The sequence below is a fragment of the Calonectris borealis genome, chromosome 10 (assembly GCF_964195595.1).
Source record: "Calonectris borealis chromosome 10, bCalBor7.hap1.2, whole genome shotgun sequence".
Lineage (NCBI taxonomy): Eukaryota > Metazoa > Chordata > Aves > Procellariiformes > Procellariidae > Calonectris > Calonectris borealis.
Window position 1 is genome coordinate 17,032,831 of NC_134321.1, and position 24,348 is coordinate 17,057,178.

The 24,348-nt window shown below is 65.6% G+C and overlaps 1 protein-coding gene across 2 annotated transcripts; it reads right to left on the reverse strand.

The window, feature by feature from the left end:
- Positions 1-1,829: 1,829 nt before the first annotated feature.
- On the reverse strand, positions 1,830-23,535 carry SEMA3F (semaphorin 3F). 2 transcript variants are annotated; one of them, XM_075159104.1, is made up of 18 exons: positions 23,376-23,535; positions 13,259-13,419; positions 13,034-13,096; positions 12,181-12,300; positions 10,725-10,805; positions 8,618-8,711; positions 8,109-8,228; positions 6,885-7,024; positions 6,694-6,808; positions 6,430-6,499; positions 6,163-6,307; positions 5,828-6,050; positions 4,883-4,971; positions 4,322-4,363; positions 3,913-4,070; positions 3,766-3,833; positions 2,454-2,587; positions 1,830-2,361 (listed from the first exon to the last, which is right to left on the reverse strand). In XM_075159104.1, the coding sequence occupies exons 1-18, from the start codon at positions 23,485-23,487 to the stop codon at positions 1,951-1,953; spliced, it is 2,346 nt and encodes a 781-aa protein (XP_075015205.1). In that variant the 5' UTR covers positions 23,488-23,535; the 3' UTR covers positions 1,830-1,950. The 2 variants fall into 2 exon arrangements, with proteins under 2 accessions (XP_075015205.1, XP_075015206.1); XM_075159105.1 differs by lacking the exon at positions 10,725-10,805.
- Between the last annotated feature and the right edge of the window lie 813 nt (positions 23,536-24,348).

The window sequence follows — 24,348 nt, forward strand, 5'->3', positions numbered from 1 at the left end:
CGTACTGCCCCCAGCAGAGTCCGCACCGTCCCGTGTGCCCAGTACTGCCCCCAGTAGAGCCCAGGACCTCCCGGCGCCGACCCCAGTGCCTCCCGGGACTGCCCAGAGGAGCCCAGTACCACCCCCATTGCCCCAGGACCGACCAGAGTGCCCCCAGCACAGCTCAGTATCGCCCACTACTGCCCCCAGTGCCCCCTGCAGAGCCCATTACCACTCCCCACCCCGTGCTCCCAGTACCACCACGTACTGACTCCCAGTACCAAATTCTAATGCCCCAGTACTTCTCCCGGTGCCTCCAGTACTCACTCTGAGTGCTCCCAGTCCCCTCAGTACCGCCCAGTACGAACCTCCAGTGTCCCCAGCACTGCCCCCAATATAGCCCAGGACCTCCCGGCACCGACCCCAGTGCCTCCCGGGACTGCCCAGAGGAGCCCGGTACCACCCCCATTGCCCCAGTACCAATCAGAGGGGCTCCAGTACAGCCCAGTATTGCCTGCTACCACCCCCAGTGCCCCCTATAAATCCCATTACCACACCCCCCCCGCCCCGTGCCCCCAGTACTACCAAGTATGGGCTCCCAGTACCAAATCCTAATGCCCCAGTACTTCCCCCGGTGCCTCCAGTACTGACTCTGAGCGCCCCCAGTGCCTCCAGTAACACCCAGTACTGCCCTCCAGCACAGCCCAGCATATGCCCCCAGCGTACCCCTAACACCCAGGCAGTACCACCCAGTACTGCCACCTCCCCATGCCCCCGTCCTGCCCAGTGCCCACCACCCAGCACCCAGTGCCCTCGGCTTCCCAGTGTTCCCAGTGCTCCCCCACGGCCCCCCGCTCCCTGCCTGGCCCCAGCCCAGCCCTCCGCACCCCCGGCAGGGCTCCGGGGCACAGTTAAGGGGATTACATGATGGGGCCAGGCAGCAGTGCAGCCCCTGGCTGCCTGCTCCCTGCCTGCGCCCTGCCCGCTCCCCGTCCCCCACAGAGCACACGCAGGCGCCCACGTCCGTCCCAAAGCCAGTGTTTATTTGGGGGTGCCCCCGCCTGTGGTGGGAGGCACTTGCTTGGCCCTGGCCACCCCTGCGCTCCCCATGTACAACTATTTACAACCCCCCACACCCACTGGGGTGCCCCGAGGGGGCGGCTGATGGGCTGGGTGCCCCAAACGCCCGTGCGTGCTGGTACCAGCGAGCGCTGGCAGCTGCCTGAGGTTTTAACTGGGCACATCCCTTTCTCCTTCCCCTTCCCACCCAAAGACCCCGGCTGAGCCCCCACCGTGGCCCAGACACCTGGGTCGTGTCTCGAGGGTCCTGTCTCCCCCCTGCCAAGCCCCCGGTGGGGGGGGCCGGGGCCGCGTACCCTGGCCCCACAGCCCCCTTCTCCTAGGCTTGCCTGGTGGCCTGCAGCTTCCCTGCAGAAAGCACTTGCTCCTCAATAACTGGGTGGGAAAACTGAGGCACGAAGCTGCAAGGGCCGTGCCCAGGTTGTGGGGGGCAGCCCTTGTCCAGTGCCACCTCTCCCCCTGCCTCACCCCCCCTGGCTGGAGTTTGTCCCCCTCCCCAGGGCATCACCCCCATCCCGCACCAGGACCCGGCACCTCCGGCCCCCAGTGCGGTGCCATGCCCCAGCTGGGGGGAGACAGCAGTCGCGACGCCCGGTGGTCCCTGCATGCCAGGATCCTGGGGTCCTGGGGCAGGGGGGAAGACAGCGATGCTGGCTGCGGCCGCCCTGGGGGTCCCCGCTCCTCCCCGGGGCCGGGAGGTGGGGGTCGCATTGCCCCAGTGACTATATACACCCTACAAATAAATACCGTCTCCCGTGGGAGGGGGGAGCGCGTGTGTCTGCGTGTGTGTGTGCGTGGATGTATATATATATATATTTATTTATAGATATTTTTAATATTAAAAGGGGGGAAAAATAGACCATTGTGCTAGCAAAGTCCCTGATGACGGTTTCATGTATGCCCGTAGGTCTCTGGCTGGTGATTCCGGCGGTTTCGAGGCTTCTTCTGGTCCTGCTGCTCCTTGGCTTTGAGGCCCGCCAGTGGCTGCGGGGGGCTGGCAGCCGTGTGCCGCCAGTAGCCCTGGCAGTACTGGTCCAGGAGTCCCATTTCGGGCTGGGTGAGGAGCTGCAGCAGGTCCTGGTAGCGGGGAGTGGGGGCACCCGGCAGGCCAGGGGGGGTCTCCGCCTGGACCAGCACGGCATGGACAGCGCGGCCGCTGAGGACGCGGAGCTGCACCTTGGTCACCGTGTGCTTGAAGTTGTTCTCGGTGGCGGTGCAGGAGTAGAGGCCGCTGTCGGCGAGCTGGAGGGCGCGCAGCAGCAAGCCCTGCTCCGTCCGCAGCACCCGGCCCTCCACCCGCAGCTGGGGAGGGGAGAGGCGACATGGCTCAGCCGGCTGGCGCCCGGGCCCCCCTGGCACCCCCCGGCACCCCCCGGCGCAGCGCCCTGCCCTACCTCTTTCCGCCGGTCGCTGTTGTCCTTCTGCAGCAGCCACTTGACGCTGGCCTGGGGCGAGCGGGGCTGGCACTCCAGGAAGGCGGTGCTGCCCTCCACCCCGTACTGCACGGCCTCCACCATGTTCTTGTTAGCTGCAGGGGTGGGCCACGGGCAGCGGGGTCACACGCGCGCCTCCACGTCCCCTGCCCTGCTACCCTCCTCTCTGAGGAAGAGCTCCTGTCCACCTCCAGCCATGGGTCTGCCTGCTCCTCAGCCCTCCAGCAAGTGTGCTCCTTCTCTACTGTAGCCATCCTTCCACAAGGGTGTCCGTCCATCCATCTGTCCATCCATCCATCCATCCACCCACCCATGTTCATTTTCCTCTGAAGTATCCATCCATTTGTTCATTCATCTACACACCCATCAATTTGTGGTCATCCTCCCCGCCGTATGCATCCATCCATCCCTCTATCCACCCATCCAAATCTGCTCATTCTCCTCCCCAACATATCCATTTATCCATCCATGTTCATCCTAGTCCCCAATGTATCCATCCATCCACCCATTCATCTGTGCTTATCCTCATCCCCACTGTATCCATCCATCCATCCATCCATCCATCCATCCATCCATCCATGCATCCATCCATCCATTCATCCATCCATCCATCTGTCCAGCCACCCACTCACCCATCCATCCATCCACCCATCTGTCCATCCATCCATCCATCCATCCATCCATCCATCCATCCACCCACCTAGCCACCCACCCATCCACCCACCCATCCTTCCACCCATCCATCCATCCCTCTCTCCCTCATCCCCCCATTCAAATCTGCTCATTCTCCTCCCCAACATATCCATCCATGTTCATCCTACTCCCCAATGTATCCATCCATCCACCCATCCATGCACCCATCCATCTGTGCTCATCCTCACCCCCAATGTATCCATCTGCCCACCCACCCACCCACCCATCCATCCATCCATCCATCCATCCATCCACCCATCCACCCACCCATCCATCTATCCATCCATCTATCCATCCATCCATCTGCCCACCCACCCACCCACCCATCCATCCATCCATCCATCCATCTGCCCACCCACCCACCCATCCATCCACCCACCCACCCATCCATCCACCCACCCACCCACCCACCCATCCATCCATCCACCCGCCCATCCATCCATGCTCACCCTCTTCCCGTATACCCACCCACACAACCATCAGCCCACCAGGACATCCATCCACCCACCCGTGTCCCGCTCTGGCCATTGCCCACTCCCCCCTGCCCCCAGCAGCCCCCCGTGCCCCAGACCTCACTCACCGTTGGAGTTGTAGCCTCGGCACTGGCGGATGGGGTTGCCGTGCCGGACGTCCTGCCGCCGGCTCCGCCTGTGGGGAGGCGGGAGGTGAGCGGGGGAGCCTGGGGCCGGGGGGTCCCTCCCTGCCGCTCTCCCCCGGCCCCCCCTACCTCTTGGAGGAGGCGGAGTAGCGGGTGCAGGCGCTGCCGTCCCAGGCGCAGTAGGGGTCCCGGGCCAGGCAGCAGTCGGCACAGGCTTCCCCGTACACGTCGCAGCGGTGCAGGGCCAGGTGGGTCACGCCTACGGCCGAGGACACGTACAGCTGTTGCTGTCGGGGGGACAGAGAGGACAGGGTGAGATGTCATCTCATCCCCACCCTGCAAAGACCCCCCAGAATGAGCTGCAGCCTCCCAGTACTGGGACTGGTTGAGACACCAGAGCCACCTGGGGCCACCGGAGCCAGCTCGCCCTGGGGCCACCTGCGTGCCTCCCGTCCTGGTGCTACGGTGACACCGGGCAGTGCCGCGGCTGGGCCCGTGATGGGCTCTGCTCAGCCCCCTGCCACGCGCCATGACTCACCCTCTTGGAGGAGATGGTCATCGTCTTGATGGGTGCTGGCACCTAGACGGGAGCAGGAGCAAAGGAGACGGAGAGGTGAGCACCTGGCCTGATGCTGCAGCCCCAGGGTGGGCACCCCAGACCCCCTCAGGCAGCTGGGGCGGGCAGGGGGGAGCTGAGAGGGGGCAGCAGGCAGGAGGACCAATGCTTGGGGTCCCTCCAGAGCCAGCCAAGGGGCTGGCTGGTATGCCAAGGGGCTAGCTGATGTCCCGATGGGTGGCTCGTGTCCCAAGGGACTGGTTGACGTCCCAAGGGGTGGCTGATGTCCCAAGGGGCTGGTTGACGTCCCAAGGGGTGGCTGATGTCCCAAGGGGCTGGTTGGTGTCCAAGGGGTGGTTGGTGTCCAAGGGGTGGCTGGTGTCCCAAGGGGCTGGTTGGTGTCCAAGGGGTGGTTGGTGTCCCAAGGGGCTGGTTGGTGTCCAAGGGGTGGCTGGTGTCCCAAGGGGTTGGTTGGTGTCCCAAGGGCCTGGCTGGCTGAGTCAAGGACACTCAGCAGAGGATGGAGAACAGGACAGGCCTTACCTTGAACACCTCGATCTCCTCCAGCATGAGCTCCTCCGTCTCCATGTCATCCCGGGGGAGCACGATGACCTTCTGCACGGTGCCCCGATCTGCAAGACACCACAGTGCCCAGATGCTCAGTGCCACCCCTGGGCACCTGCGTCCTCCCCTTCTGGGAAGGGGGTCCCTGCTGGGGCTGGGGGGAGGAAGGACCCCCCCAAGCCCATCCCCATCTCTCTCCTGCCGCAGCGGGCGGCTGTGCCTGGGGTGCGGTGTACTGGCTCAGGTCACCACCCATGGCTAGGGACTGCCACCACCCAGGGCAGGGTGGGGACAGCAGCTGGGGATGGGCACCGGGGCAGGGGAAGGACCAGGATGGATCATGGGGGCTGTAGGATGCACGTTAGAGCAGGGGAAGCACCAGCCTGGGCAACAGTGCCCCCAGGATGGGCACTGGGGCTGGGGAAGGACAGGGCAGGATGCCGATGCCTCTAGGATGGGCAATCGGGCAGGGGAAGCTCGAGGCTGGATGATGGTGGGCTTAGGATGGGCATTGGGAAGCACGAGGCTGGATTGCAGAGCCCGTAGGATGGGTGCCAGGATCGGGAAAGGATGAGGCTGGATGGTGGGGCCCCTGGGGTGGGCACTGGGGCAGGGGGAGGCCCAGGCTGGATGGTGGCATCCCTAGGATGGGAGGTATCATGCTGCTTTGCTGGCTCCGGGGATGGGAACGGGGCTAAGGGAAGGACCAGGCTGGATGGTGGGGTCTGTGGGATGGGCACCAGGGCAAGTGAAGGACCAGGCTGGAGCCTCGAGGAAGGGCAGGGATCTCAGGGGGGGTCTCAGCCCCTCGCCCCGCTCCAGTGTGGCAGAGGGCACCGTGCTCTGGCCAGCCCTGGTGGTGCCCGTGCCCTCCGGGGCCGCGCCGGAGCATGCTGCGTTCCCCGCGGTGCGCGGCGTGGGTACCTGTGCCCAGGAAAAGCACCTCATAGCGCCCGTCTGCCGCGTCCACCTGGTCGACGGCCACGGTGGTGAAGCGGTAGTTGACGTTGGTGCGGACCACCAGCGGCTGGCGGTGGGTGGGGTAGACGGCGTGGTACATCAGCGGGTGCGCACGCATGAAGTTGATCACTTCATCGGGGTAGTCCTTGGTCGACTTCATGGACGGGGTGAAGGTCCCCCCGGGGCACTGCAGCACAAATGTCACCAGCACTTGGTGACCCGGTATCCGGGCACAGGTCCAAGCATGCCAGCTGCCCGGCAGGCACTGGCTCACCACCGCATGCCCAGGGGGTACTTACGGTGCCCGGCCGGGGGTAGGGCATTTTGCCCGTGTAGGGCATCCACTGGTAGTTGGGTCCCTCCTTGTGCGCGAAGGGCCCGTTGAAGACCATGCGGATGTCAGCCATGGAGTAGACACAGACAGCAGAGCCTTTGAAGACCGACCTGGGAGGAAGGACCTGCTGCCACCTCTGGTTTGGCGCAGCCCACCACTGCGGCATCACCGGGACCCCCACCCAGCTGGGGACCCCCCTCTACTGCTCCGTGCTGGCAGGGTCAGCACTCACCCCGAAGCGGAGAAGACGGCGTAGATAACAGGGTTCTTGGTGTCCTGAGTCTGCTGGATGAAGACGTCCTCTTGGGACAGAAAGATGGGGGTGTCACCATGGGGGTGGCGGGACCCCCCTCGCACCCAGGGGCAGAGGGGAGAGCAGCTCCCCGTGGGAGAGGTAAGAGGTGGGGGGCAGCAACGGGGTCCCCAGCCCTCCCCAGGGTGCCCCCCAAGCCTGCAGGGGTGCAGAAGCCCCCCGGCTCCCCCCCCGCCCACTCACGGAGCTCGTCGAAGTGTGTTTCAATCCCGTCGGGTCCCGGCACGGAGCAGACGAGCCGGGCCTTCAGGAAGGTGCTCCACTTGTTCACGAGGCAGCAGTGGCCCCCGTCGTCGTTCTGCAACGGAGGGACCCCCGCACTCAGCCCTGCCTGCCCCCCTGCCCGCTCCCTGCCTGCCCGCCGCTCCACCTACCAGGCAGATGCGTCCGATGCGGGAATAGACCCCAGGGCTCAGCGGGGAATCGGCCGACTTCTCTCGGAAGAAGAAGTAGAGCTTGTCGTCGTTCCTCTCGCTGCTGTCAGGGATGAGCTGGGCGCGGACGAAGGCTGGGTCTGGAATGGCACGGCACGGCACCGTCAGCCCAGCGGCATCCCCTGCCCCGTGCCACAGCAGGATGCTGAGCTCCCCTCTCCTCCGGCATCGCCCTGCTCCTGGAAAAGCACTGCTGTGGTCACAGGGCGAGAGCTGGATCTGGACAAGAGCTGCAGAGGTGGGCTGAGGAACCGGGTGTTTCTGGTGGTCATCGGTGCTCCAGGAGGGGCTCGGAGCATCCCTGAGGACCCTGGGAGCATCCCTGAGGTCCACAGGGTAGAGGGCTCCAGCAGCTCTATGAGCAGGGCGGTGGGAACTGGTTTTCCTCCCCCGGGGAGGAACCACACAGCCTGGAAGCTTCTCAGGAAGCTTCTCCCTGCCATCCATCAGCCGGTGCCCAGCCTGCGCTGACAGCTCCCCCTCTTCAGGTTACCGCCCCGCCGGCTCCCCGGCCCGGCAGGATCAGCCCATCTGCTCTGCTCTGTTTACTCAGCTGCCGCCCCGCGGGCAGGGGTGCTGCGAGGGGGGCAGGATGAGCGCTTGGGGTCACCGATCGCAGGCGACATGGTTGACATCTCAGCCCTGCAGAAACTCACTCATGGACTCCAGCAGAGCCAGCTCCATCTCTCACCAGCTGAATGCTCCCATCGCCCAGCAAAGTCCCTGGCATGTCTGTCACCGTGCCCCACACAGCTACCCCTCTGCCCATCTGCCCTAGATTTCTATCCATCCATCCACCCATCCATCCATCCATCCATCCATCCATCCATCCATCATCCATCCATCATCCATCCATCATCCATCCACCCACCCACCCATCACCAATCCATCCATTCATTCATCCATCTCCCATCCATCCATCCATCATCCACCTGTCCATCCATCCACCCATCCATCCATCATCCCTCCACCCATCCGTCCACTCATCCATCAACTGCCAACCATCCACCCCTCCATCCATCCATCCATCCCACACCACCACCCATCCACCTGCCCATGCTGGCTCCTGTCTCTGCGCTGGGAGAGGGACGCAGTATGACACGACGGGTCTCATCTCTAGGGCTGGAGCCCAGGGAACCTGGGCCACTGACACCCCAAACTCACCGTTGAGCCAGCGTGAATTGTACTGGTCTGTCCTCATGGCCGTTTGCTTGCCCATGGTGCGGAAGATGGCTGCGTCCGTGCCCATGAAGTCAATGTAGACGCCAGCATAGAGCTCTTCATCTGCAGAGGGCAGAGATCAGCTGGGGGCTCCCACCTAGTCCCGTCCACCCACCTTCTCCCACTGCCCCACTCTCCATCCAACCTCAGCCCCGGCCAGTAGCCATCAGGCAACCAAGAACCACTGCCTGTTGCCATCCCAGAGAGCTCGGAAGGTTGGCACTAGTCTGTAACCAGGTACCCCACCTCTGCTGGGCCAGGTGCCTGAGGACTGGGCATCCCGGGTGCCCGGCCATCCGCTGGAGCAGGCAGGGGTGGCAGGGGCAGGAGCCCGACTCCTTGGGGATATCTGGGCAACGCAGGAGGACGCCGGGAGCAGTCGTCCCACCTTGCCTGCGTGTTCCCTCTGCCCAACGCAGGCAGCGCCGGCCCCGGGGAGCTACAGGACTCACTTATTAACGCAGAGACGGTGTCCACTTTGGGGTCGTAGGAACACTTCCCCTTGCCCGAGTCCAGCTTGTCCGGCTCCAGGTAGAAGATGTAATCCTGGAGAAGGAAGCAAACGGATGAGCTGGTTACACTTTCACCCCTCCATCCCCATGGCACCTTCCAAAGCCCTCTGGGAGAGGCAGCCTCCTCCGGGATGGAGCCCAGCAGTGAGGATGGACGTGAATGGATCACACCAGGGGTCTGCAGTCTTCTGAGAAGCTGAAGCCCCCACGAGCTACTCCTCCGACGTTGCTGGGTGCTTCTCCGTGCCCTCCACCACTTGGAGACTTGGCCAAAGCTGAAACGGGGCAGCCATCCCCCATGCCGGCTTCTGGGCAAACATCTCCCTCCGGCCACCTCTTCGCTCCGGCCGGCCGTGCTGCACATCGTGGGGTGCTGCTTGACCGGCTCCAGGTCACGCAGCTCCGGCGGCTTCGGCAGGCGGGGTTTGGCCAGTGGCACAGCTTGGCACAGCTTGGCACGGCTCGGCTGCCGGACCCGCCAGCCTCCTCTTGCCAGGACCCGTTTTCCAGTGGGCGCTGTCAGGATGGCATCGCGATGGGATGCGCCCGCTCCGGGGGATTCACCCCACGCTGTTAGGAGCCATCTCCCCGCCGTTGCCTCTGCCTTCCCTGCGGCCATCCCCGGCACCGACACGTGTCCCCGGCCAGGGGCGAGACCCACGCTGCCTCCAGAGACGCACGCAAAATCCTCTGCCAGTGCCGGCTGGGCGCAGGCAGGGCCAGGCTGGCCCAGCCAGGTCACCCCTCACCCCCCGCGTAGGGACCCCGGAGCTGGGATGAAGCAGCAGCACGGCAGCACCCGCGGGGAGCCTGGGTGCGGGTGGGACCTCGGGCAAATGAATTGGGCTGGCAGAGCTGCCCGCTGGCCGCGTGCCTTGGCTTTGATGCCGGGGTGACGGACATGGTGGCGGCCACCCTCTGTCAAGAGGCGAGCAGGATCCTGGCAGAGCCCCCGGCTCCAGGAAGGGCAGGAGGGGTGGGGAGCCGGGACGCTCACCCACACATCTCCCACTGGAGGGTTTGCTGGCACCAACTCCTCCTGGGGCACCTAGCCCCAGAGATGGGCACGGCCATGCTTCCGCCGTCCCCATTGCCGCACTGCGCCGCCTGCGCCACCATCACCATCACAAACTCCTCTGCCCAGCGCCGGCCCCGCTCCCGAGCTGGGCAAACCCTTCGCAGGGACAACCTGGGCTCTGCAGCGCAGCCCTGGCCCCGGCCACACCATCTCACCCTCCCGGCCGCGCAACCCACGAGCCGTCACGGTGCTGGCACTGCCGCTTGGCTAATGCGCCTTGAAACGCATCGGAGCTGCCGGAAAGCGGGTGCCGGCAGCCCCCAGGGAGCCCTCTGCCCACCTACCACCCGCCCTGGGAGCGGAGGGGCCGGGGGGCATAGGGACAGGCAGGGGGGAGCCCCAGGCTGCCGCAGGGTGCCCGCGCCCCACGCGCTCCCCGGCCCGTGCACCAACCCACGTTAGTCCGGAGGGGAGAGGCTCAGGGGTGACACTGTCAGGGGAGGCTGGATGCTGGGTGTCCCCAGAAGCCGGGGACGCCGTCACCTCTCTGAGCCCGCTTGCCCGCTGGGATGACAGAAGCCCCTCCCCGGGCAGGGCAAAGCAGTAACGTTTTTGTAGACCCTACCAAAACACCTCCTGCACATCGCCTTGGCATCCTCCCCTGAACTATCCGGAGCCCCATGGCTCTGCCGACACGTGGCCCCGCTTCCAAGGGGCACAGCAAGCCCGGAGCCCGGCAAAGCCAGCAGTGGGGCAGGGGGAGCCACCGTCCCTGACAGTGTCTCCCGCAGGGGACCCGTGCGTGGCCTGGGAGGAAGGAGTTAGTGAGAGAAGGAGAGCGGAGACACCAGGCCGGTGGCCGGAGGATGCTGTGCCGAGAGGGAAGGAGATGGCGGGGATGCCCATGGCATGGGGCGCCCGGCCTGGGGGTCAGAAGCATGCCGGTGGGAAAGAGAAGGAGCCCACGGCTCCGGCGTGGCCCGGGGGGAGGTGGGCACGGCTGCGGCGGGCTCCCAGACCGGTTCCCACCTTGCTTTGTGCTGGTCTCGGGCTGAGGGGGCCGTCGGCGGATCTGCTTTCCCGGCCTCCCGGCTGGCTCGGCGGAAACCCCTGGGGAAAAGGAGCAGGGCAGAGAGTTAGCGCCGGCGGCGGGGGGAAGGACCCCCCAGGGCGGGGGCGGGTGGGGGGACCCCAAGAGCAGGGGTGCCGGTGGGGATCCCCGGATGCTCCAGCTTGGGCTGGACTCCAGCAGGAGCTTCTCCGGGACGGATCCTGCTCTCTCCGGCAGAACTGGTGTGCCTCGGCGCAGGGCAGGAGAGAGCGGAGACGGCTGCCCGCAGCCAGCCAGGCTGGGCTCACGCCTGGGGACGCAACGCTGGCACCTGCCACCCAGCTGGCAGCGCCCCGTGCAGAGGAGCAACACGCCAAGCCGCGGCACGGGGGAAGCTACCGGCACCGCGGGGTCACCAGGATCCCCTGTCCCTGCCACACCGCCGCTGGCTCTGCCGGATGGGACACACGATGCTGTCCTCAATTGCACCGGCACCCCTGGTCCTCCTCAAATGCTGCCACTGCCCAATCCGGTCCCAATCCGGTCCCAATCCGGTGTGGCCCCAGCAGCATCTGCCTCCCCCGGTGCCCATGCCAGGCTCGGGGGGCATGGGGGCTGATGCCCGTCCTCCACGTCCAGCGCCGTTCTCCTCCCTCAGCTCGGGCTGGCGGCACCCGGCTCACTCCAACCGCAGGAGAGGACACAGCCTGGGACCTGCCACCCCGGCGTGGGGGGGACGGACACCTCGCAGGGCTCAGGGCCCCCCGGGACGCCCGCGCTGCTCCTTGCAGAGACCAGCTCCCTCCCAGGGCCGTCCCGAAAGCGCTCCTCTGTCTGCTACGCATCCAGCCTGGTGGCACGTGGCTTCGATGCCACCCTCTCACTGCATGCTGTGGTCCTCGGGGCTGGGTGACATCCATCCAGGGACACCCCCGGCACAGCCACAGGTGCTGGCATGGCCCCTGCCACGGTTCTCCCTGTGCAACGTCGGCGCCGGCGCGGTGCCGGGCATCCTCCACATCCATGGCGAAGGGCTCGGCGGCCCAGTGGCGGTGGGAAGCCGCGGGAGGACACGTCCCTCGCCCCAACAGGGATCCAACGGTGGCTGCGGCTGGCGGGGCAGGAGGGCACGTCGCATGGAAGCCGGCTTTGGGGTCCAGCCGGGGCGGCTCCGTTCCGGTGTGAAGAGAAGTCCTCGGTCTGCAGAGATGGCTCAGCCCCGCTCGGCAGCACGGCATCGTTAGCCACGGTCACCCCTCAGCCTGCTGCTGTCCCCCCCCAGCCCTCTGCCCCCCCAAACCTCCCGGCACCAGCCGGCAGAGCCGAGCCGTGCCGTGCCGCCCTCCTGCCCCCCGCTGCAGTCCCATGGCGGCTGCACCAGCACCACCAGGCTGGGCACCGGCTCATCATCCCCCCGTCCCTCCCACCCCTCACCTGGGCTTTGCGCCCGCGGTTGACGAAGGCGCAGATGGGGTTGTAGGCGCCGGTGCCGCACACGTAGAGGTGAGTCCGGTTCCAGGGCTGGATCAGGCGGATGAAGTTGCCGCACTCCCCCTGGGAAGAAGAGGAGGGGGGTACCAACCCCAGCAAGGGAACAGGGGCACCCCCTTCCCACTGCCTCCCAGCACCCACACTGGGGTGGGCACCATGGGGTCCAGCCCCCTGGCACGGGGAAGGAGCTGGGGAAGGGAGAAAGCAGGCCAAGGAGCCAGGAGGGTGGGAGGCTGGCATGGGGCATGGGCTGGCATGGGACAGGGCATGAGGCCATGGGTTGGGGTGGGGCCACGGGTTGGCATGGTCACGGACTGGTATGGGTCATGGGATGACGTGGGTCATGGGTTGGCATGGGGCATGGGTTGGCATGGGTCATGGATTGGCATGGGGCATGCGACGGCATGAGTTATGGGTTGGTATGGGTCATGGGTTGCCATTGGTCAAGGGTAGGCACAGGCCATGGGTTGGCATGTGGCATGGGATGGCACAGGTCCGGGGTTGGCATGGGCCATGAGCTGGCATGCCAGAGGGCCCAGCCCTGGCTGGCGGGAGGAAGCAGCGTGGGGAGCTTGGCCTCCTGCTCGCCCATGAAGCTCTGCAGGACCTGCGTGGCTGGGACAGAAGGGGTGGCAGGAAACCGCGACACCTTGGAGTGCCACCCCATCCCGGCATGGCTGCAGATGCCGCCGAGCTACAGGGGACATGGGGTAGGACACGAGGACACAAATCCCTCCCAGTGCTGGCCACCAACCCCCATATCACTACCAGAAGTGGGTGTGTGGTGGCCACTCACGTTGCTGTTCTTGCCCGATAGGATGCACTCCTCGATCCTCTGCTGGGACGCGGGCCAGTGGATCTGCAGAGACACCAGTCCAGGGGAGACCAGGGCTCCCACCCGGTCCCACATCTTCCCCACCAGCACCAGCGATGCCCATCAAGCTCTTGCCCCGGCATCTGAAACGCCCGCCTGGGTGCCCGGTTGTCCCCCTTCCACCCATGCCCTGTGATGGCAGCTTACGATGAGGGGCTCGCGGTTGATGTCGTGGAGGTCCAGCGAGAGGACGTAGTCCTTGCTGCCCACGTACATGCGGTCGTGGTCCTCGTCTTTCAGCAGGATGCGGTAGTCGCTGGAGTTGAGGAGGAAGTTGAAGAAGTGCGCCGTGCCCGTCGCCTTCAGCTCTGCGGGGGCAAAGGGGCAGGCGTCAGCACCCCGGGGACCTTCACCTTCCCCGGTGCCACCCCTGAACCTGAGTCCAAGACTGGTCCCGGCTGGAGGACGTCCTGCGAGAGGAGACGGGCACCTTCCAAGCCATGGTGCCCACCTTCCAGCCCATGGTGCCCACCTTCCAGCCTCATGGTGCCCACCTTCCAAGCCATGACACCCACCTTCCAGCCCATGATGCCCACATTGCAAGCCATGGTGCCCACCTTCCAGCCCCATGGTGCCCACCTTCCAGCCTCATGGTGCCCACCTTCCAAGCCATGACACCCACCTTCCAGCCCATGATGCCCACATTGCAAGCCATGGTGCCCACCTTCCAGTCCCATGGTGCCCACCTTCCAGCCCTTGACGCCCACCTTCCAGGCCATGGTGCCCACCTTCTAGCCCACAGTGCCCACTTCCAGCCCATGACACCCACCTTCCAGCCCCCAAATCCCCCTCCATGAGCGCCACAATGCTGCCACCTCTACGTGGGACATGGGACAATGACGGAGATGCTCATAGCCAGTTGGGACAACCAAGAGTGGCCAGAGGAGGGGGCAGCAGGATCTGAGCTCAGGAGACCCAGCACCCCACAGCAGGGAGTGGAGCTTCCCACTAAGATGGGGCAGGAAGGGGGGCTCCCTGGCACCCCAGCCAAGAGCCCAAAATCTCTGGCATCGTCCCTCTCCTGCCCTGTGTCCCCATGTTCCAGCCAGGCCACTGGCTCCTCAGATGAGGGAGCTGGGACCCCAAGGAGCCAGCTCCCAGGGAGGGGATGAGCCTTTCCCCCACCCTGCGCACCCCATCCCCCCCTGGGAAGTTATTTTTAGCCTGAGTGTGGGAGCAACGAGTGAGAGAGGATAATGAGGGTCATGAATATTCACAAGTGCAATGAGGCAGCCAGATGGAAGGCAGAAGTGCTGCAGATGATGTGGGCCGGTGCCAAGGACCACGTGGCAGGGACCAGGGCATGAGCGAGACAGAGGACCCTACCCCCACGGGACACTATCTGCCCTGCATGCCACCTCCTTTGGAGGTGCCACCCCTTTGGATGCCACCAACAGCCTTCGAATGTCACTCTCAGCCATCAGATGCCACCCCACGGGACGTCATCTTCCCCATATGCCACCCCCTTTGGAGGTATCACCCCTTTGGATGCCACCCCCAAGCCACCAGATGCCACCTCCATGGGATGACATCTGCCCCAGACGCCACCTGCTTTGGAGGTACCACTCCCTTTGGAAGCACCATTCTCTTTGGAGGTGCCACTCTCTTTGGATGCCATCAACAGCCATCAGATGCCACCTTCATGGGACATGATCTGCCCCAGATGCCACCCCCTTTGGAGGTGCCACCCCCTTTGGATATGTCACCCTCTTTGGATGCCACTCCCAGCCATCGGATGCCACCTCCATGTGACACCATCTGCCTCCGATGCCACCCCCCTTGGAGATGCCACTCCCTTCGGATGTGCCACCTCCTTTGGATGCCACCCCCAGTCATCAGATGCCACCCCCATGGGATGCCATCTGCCCCAAATACCACCCCGTTTGGAGGTGCCACCCCTTTGGAGGTGTCACCCCCTTTGGTTGCCCCCCCCCACGGGACACTGGCCCCAGGCGCATCCCCCACCCCACAGTTTGTCCCTCCCTGCAGAGGCATGCCCTGTGCAGGCGCCGGGTGTTGGGGCTGGACCGGGGGCCCCCCGGGGACCCCCCTTCGGTAGTGGGAAGGAGCACGCCGGCTTCCAGGCAGAGCCGGGCAGGGCTCCAGCGGCCAGCGGCCGTTCCCAGCCGGGATGCCAAGTGCCTGCAGATCTCCCTGACCTCCCGCGTCCCAGCCCCACGGGGGGCTGGCAATGTCCCACGGGTGTCCCCAGGGTCCCTTCCCATCCTGGGCATCCTGGGGATGCGGGGGTCTGCCCTCTTTGGGGAGTGGGAGGGATGGGGAGGGCTGTGTCCTACACCCTGGCACCCCAGCGGTGCCAGGGACCCCCTTGCACAGCCCTGGGGATCCCCCGCTTGGCATCCCGGGGGTGGGCTGGGGGGCTGGCAGGGGGGCAAGTGCCTGTGGGGCAGGGTGGGCACCCACCCTCCTGCTAGCCAGGGGAAAGGGGGCTCTCCGCAGGAGCCCACGCTAAGGGGGCACAGGGGTGCCCAGGTGCAGCCAGAGCCGTGCTCGCTGGTGTCACTGGGAGAACCTGCTCCATCGCACGGCCGGCAGCGGTGCTCCCCAGTCCCCAGCCCCGCGGCAGGGCACCCGCAGCCCGCTCGGCACCGCTCAGCTGCGGCGACGAGGCCAGTACGTGCCCGGCACCACGGGGCGGAAACCCGCCGGGGCACGCTGCGGGAAACGGCGTCACGGGACGTGACATCAACCTCCCCCCGGCCCGGGGGTCCGCCCGCCCGCCGGGGCTGGACGGATGGGGCGAGCACGGTGGGCATGCGGAGGGGCTGGCGCTTTGGGCTGCGGGCAGGGGTGTGCCCCCCGCCAGGGCAGAGGTGGGGTGGCGCAGTGCAAAGGATGGGGGGCCAGGGGGGCTGCCCACCCACCCGCCCCACAGCACGCTCCTCCTCCTGCCTGTCCCATCTGGGCTCCAGATGCTCCCTGTTGCCAGTGCTGGCTCGCCCGCCACCCGTGGCGTCCCCTGCCTGTCCCACGGCGTCCCCTGCCTGTCCCACAGCGCACTGGGTCGGGTCCCTGCCTGCCCCGCTGGCCCGTGCAGTGTGTGTGGGGGGGTGGTGTGTGCGTGTACAGCGTGCAACACGTGTGCATGTGTGTGCCCTACACCGTATGTGTGTGGGCATGTGTGTGCTCGGCTGCACATGCGTGTGTGTGCGCGTGTGTACGTGTGTGTGTGTGTGTGAGGGCGGGTGAGTGCCCCGTACAATGTGTGTGTGTGTGCGCGCCCCACGCAGCGTGTGTGTACGTGTGTGTGCATGGCTGTGTGTGTGCATAGATATGTGTGTGCGTACGCGTGTGTGTGCACGGGTGTGTGTGCACATGGGTGTGTGTGTGCATGGGTGTGTGTGTGCATGGGTGTGTGTGTGCATGGGTGTGCATGAGTGTGTGTGTGCATGGGTATGTGTGCATGTACGTGTGTGTGCATGGCTGTGTGTGTGCATAGATATGTGTGTGTGTACGGGTGTGTGTGCACATGGGTGTGTGTGTGCATACGTGTGTGTGCACGGGTGTGTGTGCACATGGGTGTGTTCTCATACGTGTGTGTGCATGGGTGTGTATGCACATGGGTGTGTGTGTGCATACGTGTGTGCATGGGTGTGTGTGCGCATGGGTGTTTGTGCGTACGTGTGTGTGTATGGTGGGTGTGTGCACGGGTGGGTGTGTGCACGGGTGTGCCCTACAGTGTGTCTGTGCTCCTGCGTGGGTGCCTGGGGCAGAGAGAACCCCGGCGCAGGCAGAGACGGGGATGGCGGTTAAACCGGGTGGGAGCCCCCATGCCGGCACAGCCCCGCATCTGCCATCGCTGCCTGGCCCGGGGATGCCATGTCCAGCCTCCCCAGGGGATGCCATGTCCAGCCTCCCCAGGGGACGTGTTCCCGTCCTCACCCTCCTCTCCCAGCCGGGAGCCCAGGCTGAGCCGGGCAGCACCAGGACACCGGTGGCAGAGGGTCCCAAATATCCCACATCCACCAAGACGGGCAGCCCTGAGGCCCGGCAGGGGACGGGGCCAGCAGCACAAAGGGCCCCGGCCCCCCGCCAGGGGCCCCATTCAGCCCCCCACGCCCCAGCGATCAGAGGGGGCACCCCCAAAGCAGGGTGGTGACAGACCCGCTGCCCCGTGACGCCCTCTCCAGAGGGGCCGGAGGGGTGGGCGAGCCCCTGCCCCAACCTCTGACCTCCCGAACCACCACCCCCCCGCCTTCCCTGCCTAATCCCCCACCACCGCGCCCCCAAACCTGCCCCTGGCAGCTACAGGGGGTCCCCGAGGACAGAGCGGGGTGGGGGGCACTCCCAGGGCTGGAGAAGCCGGCTCGTTAGTGGATGCGCCCTGATGAGCATATTCCCTCCTGCATCCCCGCCGCCAACCCCGGCACCAGCGGAGCTTCCCCGGCTGGCCGGGAGCCTAATCCCATTTTAATTGCCCAGCACCGGAGCCGGGAGCCGCCCGGCATCACAGCCGGGGTGGCCTCCCTGGGGACCGTCCCCTCTCAGTGTCCCACGGAGCCCCCCCAAGTCCCCCCCCCCCGGGGACTCCCCTCCCCAGCATCATTTGGTGGCCTTGGGCATTGAGATTTAATTACCCTGCGCCCTCGAGCGATGCCGGTGGCCAGGAACCCGTCAGACCCTTGGGCGGCAACGCGGGGCGATGCTCGGCTCTGCCCGCTCGGCTCTGCCCGCCGCGGCGGCGGCGAGCAGCACTGCCCCATTACCCGCTCTGCAAAGCCAAATTCCCCCCATGAAGCCAAATTCGGGCTGAATTTACAGCTCCGGCAGCTGCCCGGCAGCTGCCCACGCCTCCACCCGTGCTGGCTGCCACCACCGTCCCCGTCGGGCAGGGATGAGCGGTCCCTACCCATCGCCCATCAGCACAGAGACAGGCGCCGATCTCCAAAGCAAGGGTGAGATTTTGGGGGTCCCTGATAAACCGAGCATCCTGGGGTGCTGCTCACCCCACCCCAAGCCCCCCAAATCCCCCCGACCCCCCCCAAATATCACCAGGGTGCCGGCATGAAGAGTGAACGCCATCAGGACCCCAGCCGGGCACCTCCCCAGGTGCACCATGCTGCACCCCCCGAAACCAATTACAGGCGCTCTCACCTAATTAGTTTCTAATTATGGGCTTGTAGCGCATTCAACATAATTAGCATGTAAATTACACGGCGTGTTTATATTCAATAACTGCTCTCCCCCCGGCTGGCGGCGGCAGCGCCTTTCGGGAGCCCTTTCTTTCCATGGGGGTGAATGAATTCACTCCAAATGCCGATGGAGAAGCCCAGCACTGATCCCAAGGGAGCCTGGCCCAGTAGGGATAAATCCCAGCTCCATCCCGGAGTATTTTATCCCACAAATTTATAAGCGCGCCCCAAATTTTGGGCATGCTCCCCCCCTAATTTTTTTCCCTGCTTGAAATCTGGGATGCAGCTTTTCGGGTACGCGGTGGAGGGGAGGGATGGGGAGCGATGCCGGGAGAGGGATGGGGGCTGGATGCGTCCCCGCGCGTGTTTAAAGCATTTGTTGTTATTGGGGCTGATCAAAGAGCGGGGTGGGTCGCCTGATGAAAGCAGAATTGCTTATTTGTTTGAGCGTCACTCCGCTACCCCTTGATGGGTTATTTATGATGTAATTAAGCTAATTACATGTAATAAGAGAGTTTCCGTGGCCCCCAGCCAAGCTCTTTTCCCATTTAACCGATTCACAGGTGGGAGGAAACCGAAGCCGCCTTCCTGGGGCTTGGGAGATGAAATGGCTCCAGCTCCCGCTCGCTGCCTTCCACCCCAACCATCTCCAGCCCCGCCGGGAGCATCGCCCCGCGCCGGCACCCAGCACCCGCTCTGCCGGCCCCCGCGGTAGGGGACAGGTGCTGCGGCCGCCCGGGTCAAATCCCTTGGGATGAAAGCGGGGCCGGCCGGGTGCTCCCCCCCGCCATCGCCGCCCGGTCAGTTGGGCACAGGCCAAAAAACAGAGAAGGAGAAAAAAAAAAAAAAAAAAGAAAAACCACATTTTTTCAGCCGAAACCGCTGATTCATCCCCCGGCGAGCCTGCCCGAAGAGCTGGCGGGGGGACGTGCCCCAGCGAGCATCGCTGGCAGGGGGGACCCTGTCCCCACCAAGCGTCACGCGGCAGCGGTGACCCCGGTCCCCACCGGGGAGCTGGGCCGGGGGATGCTCCGGCAGCAGGAAAACCCCCTCGGGAAGGAGCCCGGCTTTGGAAAAAAGACTTTAATCCCTGCAAAAGCAAAGGGCCGAGCTGAGGGGTCCCCACCCACCGCCTTTGGGGCTTTTGTTGAAATTTATTTATTTTCTTCCACAGCCCCCGAGAGCAGGGCAAGGCACTGGGCGGGAAGGCGGCTGCTTTTCCAGGCCATTTGCTCCGTGCCAAAAAGGCAGCGGGGAAGGAAGCGGCTGGGGGTGCTCTGGGCAGGGGCCGGCAGCGCCAGAGCCGGGACACACACACACACACGCCAGGACCCCAGGAAGGGCCACGGTGGCTGCGCTGCTCCAGAAGGACCGTCGTTAATTTGAGAGATAACGAGCTTATTAGATATTGGCTTGGGGGGGCTGAAATCGCATGGCGGGGAGGGGGTTAAGGAGCTTACGGAGCTTTGCAGCCAGAGCCCGGGGGGCTCAGCCCCGGCGGCAGCGTTGGGGGGGGTCCTGCCACAGCCCCCCACCGCCCCAGCCAGAGAAATCCTCTTAGGGGGTCGCAGGGCTCAGCCCCGTGTCCCCGTCCCGCAGGGCATGGGATAGGGGACCGCAGCGTCCCCCCCCACCTTTGAGGGGTCCAGGGAGCAGCATGGGGCTCCAGTGCACCCCCTGACCCACACCAGGGTGGGGACCGGCACGTCCCCAGGGCTGGCTGTCCCCGAGCCCTCGGCCCTGCCTGCGCATCCCCCCCGCGTCCCCCCCGTGTTTATCCCAGCCCGCTGTCACCGAGCGGTGCCCACAGCTGCGGCAGCTTAGGAGGGCGCCTGGGCGGCCCCCGGGGACACGGCCCCCTCGCCGGGCTCCTCTCCAGCCATCTGCCACCCGCCGCCCCGGATCAAGCGTGCCGATGTCCCCCACCGCCAGCCGAGATGCCAGCGGGGCGGGAGGGGAAACTGAGGCACGAGGCATCTAGGAGCAAGGTCACGCAGGGGGCTGGCAGCAGAGCCAAGAGGAGACTTCACCGCTTGATTTATTCTTTTTAAAGTGATTTTTCCCCTCCGCAGGAACTGCCCTGCCTCTCACCCGGCCCCTCCCGGCCAGGGCTGCCCCCCGGCTGGACCTCTGCCGCGGCTTTTCCGAGAGGTGCCGGCACGGCTGTTCCCGTCGCCGCAGCGGGGGGAGCGGCTCCCCCTTTGAAGCCCCACGGAGAGCCCTGACCTCGAGGGCTTCCCACGGTGATGTGGGGCGAGAGCCCACCCTTCCTTCCCGCACGCTTTTCCCACGCCGGACGGGGAGCAGGACACGGAGGGGTGAATCACCATCATCATCATCATCACCTCCTGCATCCACGGGGGGAAAGCACCCACCTCTCCAGTGCCCGAGCCCCCGGCCCGGAGGAAGGCCCGGAGGAGAGGGGGCCGCAGGATGTGTACGGGAAGGGGGGGAATGGTTAGCAAGGAGATGATTAAAAATATCCACCCTATTTCTGGCCGGCACCGGGCTGGGATCTGGGAAGAGCTGTTGGCAAAAGGGAGCCGTGCCGGAGCCGCTCCCAGCGCTGTTCTTTCCATGCCGGTCACCTTCCTCCCGCCAACACACGGACAGGAAAGCCTTGAGAGGGAGGACAGACGGACAGGGACTGTCAGGATCACGGGATGGGGGGGGAGGACCGGGGGATGACCCTGCCCAGCCCATCACCCTGCACCGGGGCAAAGGAGCTCAGCTCCAGCCCCTTTCCTATTGCTTCGTTATTTTTTATGTATATATTTTTTAAAGCACTCGGAGATGATGGGGCTCCGTAGAGGATGACGCAGGCCTCAGGGAGCTGCGACAAACCTCCGGCGTGCGATAACAAGCAAAGGCAAACAAACCCAGAGACGCTCCTGGGGCTGGCGGGGCTCCAGGCAGCGCGGCCGAGGCGAGGCGCCGGGGGGGGGGACACGGCGGCTCCTGCCGGCACAGCTCCTTCCCCAGCACCCCACCGGGCACCAGCGCAAGGCCACAGCCACCTCGGTCCCACCGGGCAGTGCCTCGGCCCAGGGATGCTGCTGGAGGGGCTCTGCACCCCAGCCCCAGCGGCATCCTTCCAGCCATGCCCGCATCAACGGCCACCGGGTCCCCCGTGGTACCACAGCCACGTCCCCGCAGGCCTGCCCAACTCATCACACCAGTGTCCCATAGCCCAGCTCCCATCACGCCCAGCCCCACCACCCGAAGCCGCCCCAGGGGATTTGGGGCTGGGGATTTGGGTACCAGCCCCGGCCCCCCACGCAAGAGAAGGGGCTGGGCTGGCTGGGAAGCGCCGCTGCCGCCCCACGTCTGACAGCCCCGCGGCTTCGAGGAGGCCACGTATAGATTATTGACTCGGGAAAGCCGCTTACCGGCAGCTCGACGCGCGGCTCCCGGCTGGCCCCCGAGGAAGACCCTGGGCTAATTCTCCTCTGCCGCTGCAAGAGCGCGGGCAGGGAAGGGGCGAGCGGCATCCCTTCCTGATCCCAGCGTGCTCGGATCCGGCACGCCGCCAGCATTTCTCCGTGTGCAAGTGCGAACCAGCCCTTCTCCCACCGCATATCTCACCCCTGGGAGCGAAAGCTCTGCCAGACCACTGCAGGCAGGAGGGAGAAGGACCAGAGATCCCGACGCGGGCACTTGGGTGACACTCCCAGGTCCCCTGGGCACAGCCAGGGACCTCCGCTCCACCAAACCGGGGCCAAAAAACCCAACCCCAAACCAGCCCCCACCCCGTGGCACAGCAGGCCTAACCATGCTTATCCGGAATTAATCCCGCTCCCCGGGGCACGCCGGCGGCTGCGGGATGGCGACAGGCATTAACACACACCTTGCTGGGGTGGTGGGCACCGGACCCAGCCGGGGCTTCGCCGGAGCCTCCCCTTGCCGCGGCCACGAGGAAGAGATGCTCCAAGCCGCGGTGAGGGACGCATCCCTGGGCGGGAAATGGCAGCGGCCAAAGTGCCCCCAAAAACCCTCTGAAACCGCCTTTCGGAGAGGAAAGCGGCGCCTGCCACGCGGGGAGGAACCGCTCACTCGTTTTCCAGCCTGGACTTGTCCCCAGCCTCTTCATACCAGCCATTTTTCCTGCCGAGACCAGCCTTTAACGCCAGCGGCTCGCCCTGCCTGCGCCGTGTTTGCCGTCAGACCCCCCGACCCCTCCCGCCGGGCTCTGCCGGACCGGAGCCACCGTCCTCACCGTCGGCTCTGCCACCGCACCCTGGGCTGGCCGTTCGGTACGCGACCGGAGGGCAAAGGCACGGCGGGACGGCACGGCCCCAGCTCTCCCGCGGCAGCTCGCCTCCCCCGGGACCCCAAGGGGAGGCAGACACGGGGCCCCGCGTGCCTGTCACCCTCCTGACACGCGTCCCCGGGCTGGGATGCATCCAAGCGGGCAGCCGGCCCCGGCAGGGCCCAGGGCAACGGCGGCACCGAATACACCACGCTGGCAGGGGCAATTTTTATTCCTCTCTTTGAGGTTTGGAACCCCCACCCCTGCCTCATTGCTCCCCATCCCACCCCTCTCAGCATCCCTGAGCTGAGGAGCTCAGGACCAACGCCTCTGCCAACACGCACCCCAAAGCTGACCCTGGGGTCCCCCCCCAGCTCCCAGAGCGGGCTGGGTGGGTCGGGCAGCCCCGGTACCAAAGGGTTAAGCCCCTTCCCCCCGCACCCGGCATCCTCCCCTCCTGCCTCTTGCCGGCTCCCTGCCAGCTCCCAGGCGTTAATACCAGCTGGGGGGGTCGGGGTGGCGTCAAGCTGCTGTCTGGACTCGGGGCGCTGCCGGGAGGGGCTCCCTGCACCCCAGCACCCAGCTTCGCCAGATGGAGGGAGCCACCCACCCGCGAGGGGAAGCATATTGGGGGGACTGGTCAGGCCACCAGCCCCCCCAGACTGGGAGGGGGGGAGGCAGACTGGGAGCTCAGCACACTGGGATATGGATCCCCGTGGAAATTTCTGGGGGTGCAGCCTGCTGATGTCCCCCCGGGCAAGGAGCAGGAGGAGGAGCAGCAGCCTGGACCGGGGTGCCGTTGGCCTCCTCCACCTTCTTGGGGTCCCACCCTGCCCCCTGACTCCCGCCGCCGGGCTCTTACCTTTGAAGGAGAGCTGGACCCTCGGGGTGGCGAAGCCGTGGTCCTTGGCGTGGGCAGCCCGCCAGCCCAGAGTCAGCAGGGTGGCCCAGAGGAGGACGCCGACCACGGGCATGGTGGGCACGCGCCTGGGCGCTGAGGTCGAGGGGAGTCCGGAGGGGGCCGAGCCTGCCAAGGAGGGCACAGCGGGGAGGGATGTCAGTTTGCTGCACCCACCACCCCACCCCCCCCCGGGGGGGTACAAGCCCCCCACATCTCCCCATCCCGCTCTTCATCACCCACCAGCACGCAGCATCCTCCTGGAGGGCTGGGAGCCAGCCCTGGGGGGGGCTCAGCCGAACCCTGCTCCGCAGGCTGGGGGGGTGGGGGGCAGGAATGAGGGGGTGCCCAGCTTCACCTCCTTGGGTGCCAAGCCAAGCACACAGGGTGAGGCGAGTGCGGCGGTGAGCACGGCTGCAGCGCGCTCCTCCACCCAAGCCGGCGAGCCTTGCCCAGGTGAGGAGCATCCCTCCTCGCCCCCCCCAGCCTGCAGCATCCCCACCCCGCCAGGCTGGCTCCTGCACCCTGAGGGGTCCCATCCCCAGCCCTCTTCCCCCCACCTCTCCTCCCAGCCCCCAGCAAAGCCACAGCGAGCAAGAGCCGGGATCAAATCTTTCCAACATGAAGGAAATCTGGACTTCATTATTCCAAGAACGTACAAAAAAAAAAAAAAAAAAAAGGATTTTTTTTTTTTTTTTTCATAAATAAAAGAGGAAGAAAAAGAAGAAAAAAAAAAAAGCCCTGCCTGTGTGCCAGGCAGCTGGACTCCCTGGGGCTCCGGCACTGAGAGGAGTCCGCCAAGCTGCCTCCAGCAAGCCACACACGCACCCCGGCACGGCACGGCACAGCGCGCAGTGCCCCCGGCGTGCCCTGCTACCCCTCCCGGAGAGGGACCATCCCCTCGGGCCCAGGTGCCCCTCCTGAGGCAGCACCCTCC

Excerpts from the sequence above, each read along its gene's own strand:
- SEMA3F (XM_075159104.1), bottom strand. The coding sequence starts at position 23,487 with ATGCCCGTGGTCGGCGTCCTCCTCTGGGCCACCCTGCTGACTCTGGGC. Across the intron at positions 8,712-10,724 it reads CGAGACCAGCACAAAGCAAG|GATTACATCTTCTACCTGGA; the intron begins GTGGGAACCGGT and ends TTCCTTCTCCAG. Across the intron at positions 3,834-3,912 it reads TACTCCGCCTCCTCCAAGAG|GCGGAGCCGGCGGCAGGACG; the intron begins GTAGGGGGGGCC and ends GCCTCCCCACAG.